Genomic DNA, 17,323 nt, shown 5'->3' with positions numbered 1-17,323 from the left:
TTTGCCTTTTAGTATGTCTTATACTTTTTTCTTGATAGACAGACCTGATTTACTGGGTACAATAAATAGCTACAAAGAGGCCTTTAATAATGTAATGGTAAGGTTTGGGGAGAAGGGGAGTATTCTATAGTCCCATGATTAGGTCTATGTCTTTTAGTGAGTCTGTACCTCTGGATTTTGATTTTTCACATGTGCCACTCAATCACCTCTCTCCCCTTTGGGGGGACAGATAGTTAGAGTGGGCTGCAGTTGGGTGTTTCCCTTCCCCAGGTCAGTTAGTCTCTGATAACCCCATCAGGTTAGGCTCTGGGTAACTAAGTATTTCCCAAGGGCAGACCTTCTTAAAAAGAATAAAGCATATGGATTGTCATGGTTAGTCCGTCATCTGTTACAAAACTTCTACAACAATGCTTCTCAAACTTCAATGCGCAAATGAATTACCTAACTTAAAGATCTTGGTAAAATTGTGATTCATTAGGTTTAATGTGGGGGCTGAGATTTCGGATTTCTAAAATTCCAGGCGATGCTAATGATGCTTGCCTGCAGACTACACTTTGAATATTAAGGTTCTACAGAATTTCCCCTAGAACAGCAATTTTCAGACTGTGCTCATCAGACTACCAGCAGCAGTATCACTTGGCAACTTGTTTGAAAAACAAATTCTTGAGCCCTGTCTAGTCCTCCTCAATCAAAAACTCTGGGAGTAGGGGTCCAGACATTTGTTTTTTCACAAGCCCTCCAGGTGATTCTGATGCATGCTAAAGTCCGAACATTACTGTCTAAGAAGTATTTTCCAGCCAGATTAGAATCATCTGGGGAACTTAAAAAATCAGTCACTGGTATACATACCATCCCAATTAAATCAGACTTGCAGAATGGGGGACCCCTTTTCACAGGCATTTAAATAAACTCTCCCCAGGTAATCACAATGTGCAGCCGGATTTGAGAACCACTGCTTGAGAGACAGGCCCACTTACTTCTTGATTCTTTGCCAGCAAAATTCTGGGAGAGGTGAGGGTGTCTGGGTCTGCTGGGCCAGCAGCTCTCCTCCTCCTCACTGTTGCTTTGCACCTGTAACCAAGAGCCCACAGAACTCAGTCAGAGATACAAGGAGGGGGCCCAGGAAAGGTGCAGGGTGGCAGGTAGCTGTAGGGGAAGGAGGCTGTGAGTACTTGAGAGGCTTGGCCTCTTCTCTTGTGTCAGGGACCCAGCAGCAAGAAAAGCGAGACTGAGGTGCAGCTCTACATTCAGTGAAAAGGGATGCACATGAAAATAGTATTTCAAATACTCACAGCATCTCTTTGTTGCCAGAATTTGAGAGCTCTTTCAAAAGATCCCAACACTTGGTGGCAGTACTGTCCATAGACTCAGGCAAGAGGAATCTTGAGTTTTAGGGGCACCACATGATGAGAGCTGGTGGGCTTAGAGAATGTGCCCACCTGGATCCTACACTATCCCTTCTAAAACATGTTCTGGTTACCCATAATCACTAAATATGCTGGTCAAATGGACCCGAGTCAGCTGCAGGGAACTGCAGTGGTTTTGCCTGGTGTCTGCCCTCACCAGGGCTGGCCTCTCCACTAATACGTGTACTCCTAGGCCTGACCGATGACTGGTGGATGGCTGTTTGTGTGTGATGGGGGTTGTGACATTTAAATATGCAGGCTGGGGTGCCTACACATGAGTGTGCAAGGTTCCTTATGGTGCAGGAAAGATCTGGCCATGGGAAGAGCAGGGGGAAGGACAGAGGCTAGGAAGTGGCTCTGCCCACACTGCCATGTTCTACCATAGAAGTCCTAGGAGTCTGAGAATTCCAGACTGAAACCTGGACTTCTGGGTCTTTATGGTTACATATTCATCAAGGTAGGAGAGAACATGTTTTATTTGAGTGTTTAACTTTGCACATAACTGATCTCCATTTGTACTCTTATAAGGATCCCTGCAAATGATAAAGGCAGGCATTCTTGATGAGAACCTTCTATGGTTCTAAACGTTTCTGAACTTAATTCAAGAAATTACATATCTGGTGAGGACAAGGAGCCTGGATCTCCTTTGCCCAAGGGTCCTAACACTCTATCCTCCAGGAAAGAATCCAGAGCTTTTCTCTGCCAGCCTCTCCCTTACCTCCAAGCCACTCACCTCCTCCAAGTCAGAAGTGTCTGGCAGCTGCTGGGTTAGAGGTCGTTGCAGTTCTGGTCTGTCTGTAGCCTGCTTCCATTTCTGCTGAATAATGGACAGGTCCAAAGACTTAACCTTCCTGCCCATGGGATTTTTCTGAAACAGGCTCTTTCTTGCTCTGGTCTTTCTTTTCCAGAAAGTCTCATCCTTGGCTGAATGGGCTTCCTTGTTGGTGGCCTGCAGACCCCACAGTTCTCTCTTTATCTGTGCAGGGTCTGTGCTCCACTGTGGATCTGCTCTGGGCAGAGAATGTGTACAACACGGTACATTGGGGTTAGAATCCAGAGTTTGTGGTGGTGCCAGCACTGTGGACATCCCCTGGTGTGTTTCCTCTTTATAGCACAGGACACATGGACAGGGAGAAGTGGGCAGCTTTGTACCCCCAATGGAAGGCACAGGATCTTCCTGTGGGCCTTTCCCAAACTCAGAGTCTTGCTGGAGGACCGACTTTTCTCCTTTCACTCTGTCCATTACTTCCCACACCACTTGGTCCATACTGTTCCTTGTGGGGGTGTTGTGGGGTGGTGATAGCTGACCTCGGGGGCATGTATATAGACACATCTTGGAGATGGCTTTCCGGAGGCGCTCTCTAGGTGAGTGGGGCTCAGGCTCTGGGGCCAGAATCCTGATGGATGGCACATCAGTTGGATTGCAATTCCAGAACATGCGGGATGGTATGAACTTTTGGACAGGTGTCTTAGACACATAGGAATACAGACAGAAGAAGGCATCAGCAGTGACAGCCAGTGTTTGCACCTGCTTAAACCTACCTGGGCACAAGAATTGAAAATGGTGAGTCTGGGGCTCATCAGCAAATTATCTCTTAAATCTCTCCTTTTTAAAAACCTTTCCAAATCTCAGAATTCAGAGAAAAGCTGCCAGTTTCCTCACTAGTGTTTCTCCCAATTAGATCGCTAACACCAGGGTCCCCTTTCTTGACTTCTTGAATCCCCATTCCAAGTAGATATTCCAACTGGGAAATAGAGAACAGAGATAAGATTTAAAGACATTGTGCTGATTTGATTCAGCTAAGAGAGAAAAAGCCTAAAGGAAGCAACAGTCGTCTGAGGTCTCTTGAAGACTATTTCTTCAAGAGAAGGAAACAGATGTCAAAGTTCTCCACCTTCACTGAAGATAACATAAAGGGAGACAGACACAAGAGACAAAGGGTCAGGTGAAGCTAACCAAGAGAAAGTAGAATTTGGAGCCATTGAGCCCTGTTGTGAAAGTCTGGAGGCTGGGGGAGAAGTGGAGCAGGGATCTGTGGTGACACTCACTGGCCAGCATGAGGCAGGGGTCCTCCATCTCAATCCTCCGCACCTGGGCCTTCAAGAAGAGCTGGAAATCAATGCCCTTGGCCTGAGAGGGGGTGGTGAAGAATCGGGCAGGGATACGAGAAGTGTCTTTGTGGTCCTCTTGGCCAAAGCCCAGACTGAAGAGGACATCTTCCGCATCTTCTTGCACCTTGTCCAGAATCTCTGAGATGCTGAGAAAAGGAAGTCTGAGTAAATAGGAGACAACTTTGAGACACGTGGTAATCCAGAATAGCTAGTAAAAGTTTCAGGAGACTGCAATTCCTTTCTGGCCATTTCTCTATGTTCCACTGTGAGAAAAACTTTCACTTCTCTGTACCTAAATTCTCTCTATGTAAAACACGGGAATTAAAATCCAGCCCTGTAAAAATATAAAAATAAATAAAAAAAAATAAAATCCAGCCCTGGTTATAAAAACTGAATGAAATTTTAGCACAGCATATTTGGACAACTTATTGCAGATGAATAAAATTTAAGTAAATATGATAGCATTTTGAAAAATGAAAATCTGTATAGATCAAAAGAAATTTTGGGGTTGCACTATTAACTAGTTGGTTCCTACTTGCACATGGTGCTTTGCAACCTGACGCCCGACTTGTGCCAGTGGTAATGTGGGACAACTAAGCAATGATTGTGTAAGGAACATATAACTCATTTTATTCTCACCTTGAAGGTAACAATTACTCAATAGGTATGTTCAAAACATGATTTTGAGAGGCATATCCCTTTCAAGTACTATTTAGCTCAGAAGCCCTGTGTCAAAGAAGATCCAGCTCTCTGTCTCTCTTTCTGTCTCTCTCTTGGTATGGCACCAACATGTATCTATATCCAAATCTGAGTACCACAAAGCTGGGTGACACTAGAGCTCAATAACTGCAATCCCAACAATGGGGCAAAGGAGAGCTGTGAATTATTTGAGGCTTTGTATAACTACTGTCACTGTTTTCACAAAGGATGCTGGGCTTTTTGATTCAAATCGCGACCATCTTGTTTAACTAATATCTGGACAGTTGGAATCCCTTGTTCTAGCCTTGAGCTTGCCAGCCAAGTGTTCATTTTATCTCCATGGTCCTTTTTCTTTATCTCTGAATTGTGGGCATACAATTGGATCAGTGGTTCTCAACCATGGCTGCATATTAGGATCCACTTGGGGGACTTTTAAAAATGCAAATACCTGAATCCCATATCCAGACATTCTGATTTAATTGATCTGGGTTGTGGCTAGGGCGAAGGCTGAGAGAGGATAAATTATTAAACATAGTCCATGGCAAAAATGAAGTCTCAGAACCAGGTCCTGAATTCAAATTTTTACTCCAACTTTCAGACACTTTTCATTATACCATACTAGTTTTTATCACTTTCCATCTTGTCTTAGAGTTATTTGTGTGTATATCTTGTCCACCCTATTAGATTACTGAGCTCCTGGAGGCAAGCTCTTTGTCTGCTTTATCTTTTCAAATTCCATATGCTCATTACATGGCCTACAGAGGGGATACAAAATTGTCTGCATTAATTAATATTTTATTGCTACATTCAATCAACGAATTCGTTAATTAATCAAGACATTGTTTATTAAGCACCGACTATGAGTCCAGAAACTGTGATGGTGCCAATACCACACCTCCTGGGGTACAGGATCAGTGGGAGGATATGCCTGTGTTTTACACGCAGCATCCAGCTGAGAGGAAGATTGTTCTGCATCCCCTACTATTCTTGAAGAAATATAGTCACACTTCTCAAGTATGCATAAAAAGTGCATAAAAGCTCCAGGAAAATATGAATAATGGCTCTCGGTTCTGTTCTCTTCTGCCTCTCCTCTTCCCTATCTGCCCACTCCTGCCAAACTCAGTACCTACCTTGAACTAGTCTTGTTGGTCCCATCGGTCATGCTGCTGGAAGCCAAACTACAGCCAAGATCAAGCAGATGGCAAGGCCTGGCTGTCTCTAGGAAGCTCCTGCAGAAATCAAAGCTGATGTCATACAATTTTGTCACCAGTCTTTACCCTGGCTTCAAGACATCCCCAGCTGTGCATATTCACCCCCTGCTGGGTTCCTTTGAACCACGTGCTGAGGAAACTCAGTCTGTGTTCTCATTGCTAGTGAAAAATCTCACTCCCTATTGTGAATCCTTAGCTCTTTGTTTTTAATCTCTTCAATTCTGATACCCACCCCAATTCACTGTCTTCGGAAGAAGGCCCCATCCAGCCTGGCTGAACCTAACACTTACCTGGAGAAGAGTTTGCCATTGGTGGCCAGCAGTGTGGCTGCACAAGGAAAAGAAAGGCAAAGAGTAAGTTAGAAAAGAAAATAAAAATCACCTGAGTTGCTCCTCTGAACTTGAAACTCCAGCCCTCTCTGTCTTCCTTTGTCTGTACTACAGGTTAGCTGAACCCCATAAATTCCACTCTTAATGAGGTCTCAAGATTATCAGACACATCCTTGGAAGGGGGACAGATAAAACAGAAAACAACTGGCCTTGAGCCTCTGAACTTTCAGCCCATGATGATGTCTAGGGGAGAGCCTCTGTCCCCTGTGGAGGATGGCGTCAGTCAGCCCCCCAGGCTAGTGTTCCTGCCCCAGCACCTGAGTCTATTCAGGTCATGGGAGACACTGCTAGGTTGCAGTGCCTGCATCCTTTGATATTGAAGCCTTTATCCTCCTGCAGTGCTGTCTTTCTCTTAAAACTGGTACTTAGGCTTCTTTGGGCTTTCTATATAGAAAACAGTCTCAAAGATGTCTGGGCAGCAAATGTTACGGAGCTTTTATGTTACCTTCCCTGGGGCCAAAGGAAAGCTACAATGATGGACAAGTGGGAGTCATGATAGACGGGTAAGGAAGTGTTTCCGGGCATATGACACTTTCTGTATGTTATATTAGATCATAAAGAGATGCTCTTTCCCTATAGATAAGAATCTAGGGATGACCTGTTTCTTTCTGAAGTTTTCCCCTTCCATCCTGTCCTTAATTCATAGCCTCTTCCCTGACTGCAATCTTAGAAATCTTTGTCACTTACCTTCTGCTCCGAGAGTTAAGTCATCTTCAAAGCTGGTCCCATGGCTGGAGCACCCTGTCAAATAATCAGGCGACGGGCACAGAAAATCAGTCTGGAACACGCACACATGTATGCACACACACACACACACACACACACACACACACACACACACACACATTACTGCAAACATGAACATATACACATGTCCTTAGATTTGCACAATCACAAAATCATACTAGATATCTACATGTTTGCTATACATATACTCATACTTTCTCAGAAGTCAAATTCATGTTTTGATTCAGAAAGAATCACACATGCACTCATACTTTGGGTTGAGTGTCCCCCCAAAACTTGACCCCCACTGTGACCGTGTTAAGAGGGTGGGAAATCCTATTATGGTGGGGCTTTGGGAAGGTGATTAGACTGTAGGACCATGCCATAGTGAATGGATTAAAAATGGTGGTCTTGGCTTAGTTCTGAGGGCTTTAAAAGGAGCATAAAAGAGGAGGTTGGTCTCTCTGCTCTCTCTGCTCCACCATTTTCACAATGTGACACTCTGCCATCAGTGTTGCCATCACCAAGGCTCTCACCAGATGTGTTCCCTGGACTTTGGACTTCCCAGTCTCAGAAGCCGTAAGCAAAAAATTTTGTTTTCTTACAAATCACCCAGTTCCAGATATTTTGTTATGAGCAACAGAAACGGACTGATATACACATATAACTAACCTGCACCCTGTATCACAGTCATGTACAAAATCCCTTGCCAAATAGTAAACACATGGGGGTATGTACTCACACACATAAACACACACATTTTATAAAATTCTTTCCCCATAGCAGTGGTTGTTAGCTGAGCAACCACTAATAGAAGATAACCTCTGAGTATTAAGGAGCTTGTGGGCTCTGACCCAATACTTTCTTCTGGACCTTCTGGACAGCCTTGTGACCACTAAAGGGTGTTTTTCAGATAGTTTAAAGACACTGAGGCTGTCTTATGCATGCATATGCACGAGCATGTGTATAAACACTAACACACACACACACACACACACACACACACACACACAGAGCTATATCAACATCTAGGTAGAAGAATAATGGAAGAACAGAGCCCATACTCACCACTGTAGATTGCCTGTCCTGCTTCCTCAGAAAGTCCTTCCTCAGAGTATCTAAAACCCAAAAATAATCTTATAGGTTGAAGTCACTACATTTTCCAAGGGGCTTTTCCTCAAATATCTCCCACATGTTCATATTATATTGCCATGGGAGTTGGTAGTATTTAATTTACTTCTATACTGGAGAAACTAAGAGTGGTTACTTGACTGAGAAATTCATAGAGATAGTCAGGGGGAGTTGGGACTGAAATGCACTATAATTTAGATCATGCTGCCATTGTCCTGACCACATTGTTTAAAGTAAGCTTAGCAATGATTCTTCAGTCTTTAGGTAAAATAAAAAAGAAAACATATAGAAGCAAAACTGGGGAAATACATTTATAGAAGCAGGGGTGTGGGTGACATAATTTCCAGATCACAAATACAAACATGGAGGTTTTCTTAAAACTTGTAGGAGGTTGCCTTAACTACCCACACCCCACGCTTTCTCTCTGAATCACGCTCTTGCTGAATATCATGTCTTTCAGGAAATAGCAGAAACTGCATCCTCGTTAGAGATATTTGTAGATTTTGAGATACGATGTTATCACACATTTACCAGCTCAACCAGAAGAACAAACGGAAATCAGCATAAACGGTAGTGAGAAACAACTCAGTTTTAAAAACAAGGAAGAAATTCTCTCTGTCTAAAAACAGGTGGGTGAAGTAGTCTATGAAAAAGCTTTGAACTGGGACTAGTGCACCTGGATCCCAGTCCTAACTCGCTGTTGCTATGTTTTCATATATTATGTAAGGGGATTTGGATCCCTAGAAATTATCATCTAAGTTTGCTTCAAACACTGATATGTTGTGAATTTTGTAGAGTTTGCTTTTCCTGAAAGTTTTAAAATAACAGTTGCACATGATGCTTAGAATGTAATCTCAAGTGGAGGCTGGAGAGGAGAAGTATTGGTAAAGTGCATTAGCAGGGAAGCTGGAGTGCATCCACTGAAGCTAGCCCTAAAGGTGCCTTTCTCTTTATCCATCTCCAGCTACCCAATAACTCTCAGGCTGTTGGAGCATCACTTCATGAAATGTTTAACAATGGAAACGGGCTTACTAATTGAGCAGCTGTAGATTCAGTTGTGCATAAATTTTACCAAGTAAATCATAACATATTTAGACGTCTTTCGCTGGTACCTTCCTTTCAATAGTGAAAAAATCGTCCATGTTTTCCAAAATCTAAATTGTATATGTCTTCATGAAACACAACTACACATCAAAATACATTATAAAATTTGAAATGATACCCAAGCTAATTTAGAATGGACAATTCTAATAATACAACTGAAAGTACAAATATATACTTCTCTTCCTAATATATAATTACATAAAATATGTTGTAATATAATAATATAAATGTGTTAATGTAGATAATATTAAAAATATTAATGGAAATTTACATTTACTATTACTACTAAAAACACTATGATAACTAATATAGTCAACTACTAGAATATTGCAATTTACTACTGCATTTAATGCTTGTGTTGTACCTACACAGTAATGCAACTACTAAGGCCTACTATTATGAAAACTACAATTAAAACATATTACTATTTCATTTCTGGGTTGTACCCAGTGGAAATGCCTGTACATGTTCACCAAAAGGAACAGTAGTCATAATAACCCAGAAATAGAAGCCACCAAATCTTTAATTCTTGTAAAATAGAAAAAACCTGTATGATAACTATATAATTTAATACTGCATGACAATAAAAAAAATGAGTAACTGCTGCATGCAAATACATGCTCAAACATCACAAACATAATGCTAAGCAAAAGAAACACAGATAAAATAGTACATATTGTATGATTCTATTTACATAAAGTTAGAAAAATCCAAAACGTATCTATGACGTTACAAGTCAGGGTATTAATTACCCATGGAGGCAGAGTAGTGAATGGAAGGGGACACAAAGAAGGTTTTTGGAATGCTGATAATGCTCTGCTTCAGATTTCTTGGATGTATTCCTTTTGCAAAAATTCATTGAGCTATATATTTAATACTCATTTATTTTTTATTAAGTATATGATACTTCAATACAATTTATATTAAAAAGAAAAATGTTACTGGTTTGTATGCTATACTTCAATAAAATTTGCATTAAAAAATACCACTAATAAAATTCCTGTTTTGTCTAAAGTAAAACTCACTGTTGTTTATTAGATAAGTTTTTATCGGGTGCTCATCCTGCATTTCTCTTCTGCAGTTGTACTCTGGCAGGCATCTCATACTCTCCTTATGAAGACCAACCCAGGATGAGCCTTGGGGCAGTGGGTTTTTCTATTTGTATGTAGGATCTACCACAGCAGTATTGATGCCTTCTCACTGAGCATGATGATTTGAAACTTCATGGCCATCACCCAAGAAAATATGACAGATACCCTTGAACCTGCCACCCTATTTTCACACATGTAAACATTTTGCCATCTTTTTTCTTCAGAAAGAAATAAAATAATAAATAATATGTAATAGAATAGAATAAAAAATAAAATATTACAGATATAACTAAAGTCTTATTTTACTCCCATTCTTTCCTGTTCTTCTCTTGTTTAGAGGTAACCACTATTCAAGAGTCAGTGTGTGTCATTTCTGGGCATACCTTTTCTGATAAATAAAGAAATGTAGATAGATAGACACATAGACAAATTTTGTGAAATTATAAATAGACATAAAGCTCCTCCTTTATAAGCCTCAGCACTACACACTATTCACAGCATAAAGCACATACACATGTATCATCTCATTTAAACCTCGCTAGAAACTTTGAAACTTTATTATTCTAGTTTCCCACTTTATAGATCAGGATCCTGTAATGGAAACAGTTTTAATTATTTGCTTACAGGTGGTTGTACAGGTAGTAGCGTAAGAATTAGGCTCACATCTTGGAGCCTTTTCACTCACCAGACCACATTTTCATTATGTTTTGGTTCAGGTATCTTGGTAGACCATGGGTGGGAAAAGGTGTTTCCTAGAGCTTACAATCTTGTATTTCTGTGAATTTATTCTTTTCAACTTGATTGTAGTATGTTTGAAGTCAAGGCACTTTTTAAACTATTTGGCACCCCACTAGGCCACTCAGACAATCAGACAGTTTGCAAATGCTCAATTAATAATCGTTGATGTGAATTGATAAGACTCAAGAGTAGTTAATAAGATAAAGACATTAACTGTTTCTCCTGTACATATCTGGTAAAGCATTTTAAATCCTAGGGCAGTTTTCATTCTAGGTTTCTCACCAAAATCTGCAAACATTCCTATTACCACCACCCCTTTATCTTCCAGTATTTTGAGGACACTCTAATTAACTTTGAAGTTTATGAATTGTGAACAAGATTAGAACAATAAGGACAATATATTTTGTAAGCAACAAAAACAAACACAAAATAAATCCTTCCTGGCACTGCCTTACAAGCAGAATTGAAATAAACAACCTTGGGATTATTCAGGGCTATTTATTTCCTACCAAATAATCAAAGATGGGTTTATTTATGTCAGTTAATAGATGAGTTTAGATTAAGGCTGTGTAAAGCTTGAAACATTACTGGAGTGAAAATAAAGAGCAGGTAGGAATTATACATTCTGAGAATTCATTATCACATGAACAATCGGGCTTAAATAGGTCACAGAAACTTTCCCTTTGTGTCTGGGTAGACTGAGCCTAAAATGGTACAGGCTGATGGTGTGCTGGTGTCATATTTTAAAGTATTTCTGAGGACAGAGATGATATACTTTGCTTTGAAGTGCCTGCTCTAGTTCTTCACTGCTTTGAATGACTGTGGTAAACCCTTAGCCCCTCCTCCTATGTTCTGTAGCAGAAAGAAACACAGTGATGAATTGTTCTTCAGTAAGAATAGTCAGGTTTCTAACTCCTTTTGTTACACAATATAACACTCCAGTCTGAAGGGAAAATCAATGGAATAGGGGTCTGGAACTCAGCCCAGCCATTCCCCATGGATGCATTTTCCCCTGCATTCTTAGCTTTAGACTATTTCCAGCCTATATTTCCAGACCTCCAGCTTAATTTAGTCTTAGCACAAAGTTGCACCAGATTCACAGCCCCTTCACCAATTGACTCCAACCCCCTGTAACACCCCCTCCCACCGCCTTCTCAACCTCCTATCTTTAGACCCAATTCAAGCCATATGCCTGTCTCTGAGCTCCTAAGAGTTGTGCCTGTTAGCATATCCAGCTGTCACCACATCTGGCCCATTGCCCGTCCAGAACTTACCCACACTCCTGCAGCCAGTCTTCAATCTTATTGATAGGATTCCCTGGAAAAGTCAGACCCCAGATCACTGTGAGACCTGAAGGAAACCAGACCCCCTCCCTGCAATTCTCCCCATTCCACAAGTTTATCCTTATATAAGCCACACTATTAATCTACCCCCCCCCATAAACTTTTTCTCTAAGGTGAGAGGACTATACTCATATATAAAAACAGTGGATATTTCTTTTCTCTCTGCCTCCCTTTCTCCTTCCTCCCAGGAACCTGGAAAATGCCCGAGATGTCAGGCCCACTGCTCTCTCTTCCCCAAGTTTTGGGGATGGGGTGGATCCTTCTCCTTAAAAAAAAGAAAAAAGAAAAGCACAATCTTGTGTTTGTGCTTTTTGTTTCCTGCCAAATAAGCAGGGAATAATTTATTTCTGTCAGAAATTTTTACTCTTATGTCTGTGGCTTCATTTGAACCTCAAGGAAGCTCTGAGAGGCATGTAGAAAAGGTACGACTACTTCAGTTGGAAAAGTACACCTTAGAAAAAGGCAAGTGACTTCCCGAAGGTCACATAGCCTGTTAGTGACAGAGTTGTGGCCAGAGTCCAGGCATGCAGCTTGAGTATAGTCTTGTTACATAGACAAAATTGAAACACCCTGACAAATTCATTCATAGAGAACTTCTAGCCTCGAGTTCTTACAGGAGCTTCTCAGGATGATGCAAAAAATGTGCTTCTTTCTTTTTCCCATTCTAATGCCTGTCTCTTTCTCACATAATTCTTATCTTGCATTACTTTACACCTCTTCCCTTAAACTCATTTAAACCTGTCAAAATAAGTCCAGTGAGAGCCTAGCCTAAACAAGGGACCCACTGTCCACACGGTAGACCCACGCTGTTGTCACATTCTGCACAAGACCACGCGGAAGTCTGTGTGATCTCTAGCTGTCTCCTACCTTCTTGGAAAACGTCATTCAGGCTGGAAGGCTCAGGATCTGAGACATCCTGCAGGGCGGCTGCAGCCTCCTCTTCCAGGACGTGGGTGTGCCAGTTACGGCTCTGACGGAGCCAGGCCCGCCGCTTCTCCCAGGATGTGGGGCTCAGCACAGAGGCCTGCATGGCCCTGGCTCAGAGTTCAGGGCCTCTCACCACGCTAACGCTGTCCTGAGAGTTGAAACATAATGAAACACCCTCATCCTCTGCTCAGAAATCACCACTCTCAAATCTCCACTCTCAAATCTCCTCCTCCCCCCACCCCCAAATCTTCCTGTCGCTGTGCAAAGGAGCTTGACCTCTCTGCCCAGTCAGGAGGAGGGAGGAAAAGCCTAGCTCATCTTCTGTCTCCCTGCAAAAAAAAGAATTGCTCTGAGATATATAAGTGCCAGGGCAGTCTTTGAAGCATCAAGCATTGTAGGATTTAAGGGACACTGAGAAAGGTCTTTGTACTTAAAAAATCTCTACTTCTTATGATAGTTGTTATGCTGTTTTAGAAAACATTTTTCTTTAATCCTTAAGAATTTTGTCCCTCAGAATCTTCCATTAAAACTAAAATATCTTTAAATTTACAATTTATAAAATTCACTTTATTTTTTCCTCATCAAGATACGTGAAAAAGTTTAGGATCTCAAATGTTAAACAGTCTCACAACTGGAAAGCCACTTCAACTACATTAATTTTTGTTTCTGTTTGTTTTTTGTCTTGATTTGTTTTGTTTCCTGTTGAATATACTTGGGGTTCATGTAGGATTTCTCTCAGAAAAAAAGATCCTATGATAAAAACAAGGAGACAATGCTTTAAGCAATTAGCAGCCAGCACCTTGAGGATGATCACTTTCTAATTTTTAACTTTTATTTCTACATAACTACGAGTTAATTCCTCAGTTCATTAAAGCAATTACTGATTCCATAGATTTATATTTCATTTAACACTACCTGAACAACACATCTGTATTCCTCCAAAAGGTACAGAATGCTGGTACTAGGCACATATTCAAGAGGAACAAAGAGGGGAGAATCATTCAATTGTCCAGGTAGAGCTTAAAAAGGCTTGAGGCTAATGTCTATTCATCGGCCTGTTGCCTCTTCCCCATGGGCGACATTCACATCCCACCAGAGTGAATAAGTAGAAGTGGGACCATGACTCTTCAGTATCTTATCTCTGTATTTCCTCGAGCTGCCATAAACAATTTTATCGTCAGAGCTACATTTTTAACTGTGGAATGAGGGAAAATAAAATTAAAAAAAAAAAAAAAAAGAAGAGTGCCAGTTTCTAGAGACTTCTGTTCTTCCAGCACTTAAAAACAAAATCATTAGTGAGGCATTTAATGATTTAGGCACTAACGTAGATATTTTTGAAAAGAACATCCTCAACATAAAATGCATTCCTAGGGCAGTAAAGTTGTTTTAGATGCCTCTGCTTGCTACAGACAAAACACATCCAGAAAATTATATTATGCATAAATACTGTCATCTGATCTAAATTCCTTCGCATCAGGACCAGTCCAAGACATATTTTTCTCCCAGGAGAGGGAGCAGTTAGCAAGCACTATGAGACTTTGAGGGTTAACCCTGGGCCTACTGCCTGTGCCATTTAGGGGAATTTAAATCATTGAATTAAGATTGTGTCTTAGAGAACCTATAAAGAGGGTAGCAGAGATGACTTGCTGTCCTTTGATCAGAACTATTGTGAGGTGATAAAGAGAGGAAGAAACTGCCACTAGGAAGAACTTAGGAAAAGAGTCTAAAAAGCCTGGATCAGAGTTTGTTTGCTTCATTCCTCCAAAATATTTAATAACTTGGTTCCAGTCAGTCCAGAGAAGAAAATGGCAAAGGCTGACTTGCCTATTGTCTTTAGTTCCAGAGGCAACGCACCTCACCTAAATCACAGGGAATCTTTAGTTCACAAAAACACTTTTGGTGCTTAGGAGAATTTAAAAGGAATGAAGGAAAGCAGGAAGGCACGAATGAAGGAAGGCACGGAAGGAGAGAAGAGAGAGGGATATCTGACTCCCACACTTTACTGTGCCACTTACTAACGGTGTAACCTTGGAAAATTCAATCCCCTTCTCTGGTCTAAGTTTGTCAGCAAGGACATTACAGCCCTAAGATGTGATGCTTCTCATACTATAAACTACGCATGTGCCATTTTACAGCTGAATCCCCATAATGCCTAGCACAGTCCCAGAATCTCACTAACTGAGAGGGTAGGTAGAGGGTTTCAACATCCTTGGTGATATGAATCTATTTTATGTTCCTTCCAGATCTTTGAAAATATATCACAGTAATATAGGCTAATTCCCTCTCCAATTTTCCTTCTTTCAACCCCAAGTTTTCTCATATTCTTTTCCCCCTCCCTGTTTTTATTCCTCAGTCTTTGCCATACTCAACATGCAAATCCCAGTTCTTAATCAACTTCCTCCAGGAAGCCAGGCCTGGCTTCTGCAGTCTCTTGCAATCACTTTCACTGAGTTCCTTCCCTGCTTGATTTTTTTCTTTTTAGTTCTCATCATTAACTACTTTACATTTTATTTATTTATTTAATTTATTGTTTGCTCTTCTGATTAGAGTATAAGCTCCAAGAGGGCAGAGATTTTTGTCTGGGTTGTTCACTGCTGTGTTTCAAAAAATGGAATCTAACCCATTGTAATTGCTTAATGAAAATTTATTCTCTAAACAAATATTTAGTAGGTGACTATTCTTCAAAGGAGCCCAGTGCCTTACAGAGTCACCATTGACACAGGCAGAGAGAACAGCTTCAAAAGTGTAACAATAAACTTATAACCATGTGCTTACTGAACTTGTGAAAATGTCTTGGGCTGAAAGTTGGAGAAAAGAGAGAGGGTTATTCTATGACTTGTTTCTACTCTAGGAGTTCCTATTGAGAACAGAAGTAGTATTTTCTTGAATACTTCTATTTACTGTCTATTTCTATGTCCTATGTATAGAAGATTTACTTAATGGAAATACCTAAAAGAAAATGCCTACAAAAACAATTCTTAGTGCTTAAGAGTTCCAAAGAAAGGCTTATGAATAAATGGCTACTACAGTTATGACAACAAAAATCTAGACAGGTTAAGCACTCTGCTGCCCACAGACTATGACAGCTATTTTCCAGGCAACTTGGGTGAGAATGGGATAATTTTTTTCTTTTGAAAAAGCAACAATAATCTCAAGTCTAAGTGAAAAGATACAAGGTAGATCTAAGATAATCTTCACAACTGTACCACCTTGGACATGGGACTGGGGAATTGAGTACATTAATTTTGCCTAATTTTTGCCACACATGGGTTGATGAGACCTATCCAAGGGGTGTTATATGGGAATACTGTAAGTACAGCAATATATGGAGGCAGGAAGTGTCTGGTTAGTGATACAGGAAGAAACTGTATTGCTGAGAGATAAGAAACTGGGTATTCTTCGTGGAAATCTAGAGGAAGCAGCAAGTGCACAGACAAGCACATTAGCAGCACGTGTGTTAGAGAGAAATGAAGGACAGGTGCACACAGAAATCAAGATAACAGCTTTCAAGCTCTTGGGGCCCCTTGTAATAGAGAGAAGAGAATGAAGACATTTCCTTCAGATTATTCATACAAATGCATGCACCTATAACACAATGGAGTTTGGTACAGTGAAAAGAGCACTGACTAGAGATTAGGAGATGTGGACGTCCTTCAACCTTTTTGTCCAATTAATTGACTTCTGGCAATTAAATTAGGTTTTCAATTTGGACATCAGTTTCATCCTCCAGAAAGTGAATTGGTGAAAATGAATTGATGTTGTATAAATTTACCTCCAGTGCCAATGTTTATGAATTTATTTTCATGCATTTTAGCTGAGTATGAAATACATATGAATAGAGTACCAGTAAAAGATAATGTATTTATATAGTTTTCCCCATAAAAACTAGGAAATGGTCTCTGGAGGTACTTCCCATTGAGCAAATTAACAGTGACTATGGGGTTTGTGGACTTGCAGCTTTCACTGATCCAGAAAGGTGGTGAGCCTGGATAAGGGAGGCTGAGAGGAAACCCAAATGGGGAGGGGGGGCAGGCAGGATTTGCTCACTGACTCCCAGCACTTCTTGAACTTTTCTGCTTCTTTGCTTAGCTTACAATTTCAACCATCTTCCTTTCTCCCCAAACAAATTCTATTCACCTTTGAAGGTTACTGAAATCATCTTTCTCTGACCCACCTCTAGCAACTAGCACATGTACCTGTACCATATTCAGGAGAGTAAGTGGTGACCTCTCTTGTCCTTATGCACCACTCTTTGTAACTTCTCCCCTAAACCCCATCTCAGAGCATAGCACAGCACTTTGTATCTGGAGGGGCTCAGTAAATGCTGTACCTGAAGAGGAGCAAAAATCACACCGGCACTGGAAAATTATTCTCAACTAGTACAGGTCATAGGACAGGTGTTTCTGACTTTCCTCATGGCCTCAGATCCTAATGTATGTACTTTGT

General features: G+C 40.8%; 1 protein-coding gene across 1 annotated transcript in view; it reads right to left on the bottom strand.

Moving 5' to 3' along the window:
* TESPA1 (thymocyte expressed, positive selection associated 1) overlaps nt 1-12,980 on the bottom strand; it is a 40,190-nt gene extending 27,210 nt beyond the window's left edge. Inside the window, exons 1-9 of the mRNA XM_063115673.1 lie at nt 12,818-12,980; nt 11,882-11,924; nt 7,612-7,661; nt 6,505-6,558; nt 5,719-5,755; nt 5,348-5,446; nt 3,456-3,664; nt 2,140-2,948; nt 978-1,071 (exon numbers count right to left, since the gene is read on the bottom strand). Coding sequence (XP_062971743.1) covers nt 978-1,071; nt 2,140-2,948; nt 3,456-3,664; nt 5,348-5,446; nt 5,719-5,755; nt 6,505-6,558; nt 7,612-7,661; nt 11,882-11,924; nt 12,818-12,980 — 1,558 coding nt within the window. The remainder of the gene's footprint in view (nt 1-977; nt 1,072-2,139; nt 2,949-3,455; nt 3,665-5,347; nt 5,447-5,718; nt 5,756-6,504; nt 6,559-7,611; nt 7,662-11,881; nt 11,925-12,817) is intronic.
* Between the last annotated feature and the right edge of the window lie 4,343 nt (nt 12,981-17,323).

The sequence above is a fragment of the Cynocephalus volans genome, chromosome 12 (genome assembly GCF_027409185.1).
Source record: "Cynocephalus volans isolate mCynVol1 chromosome 12, mCynVol1.pri, whole genome shotgun sequence".
Classification (NCBI taxonomy): Eukaryota; Metazoa; Chordata; class Mammalia; order Dermoptera; family Cynocephalidae; genus Cynocephalus; species Cynocephalus volans.
Note: the sequence above shows the minus strand (reverse complement) of the source record. Positions and strands in the feature narration are given on the sequence as shown.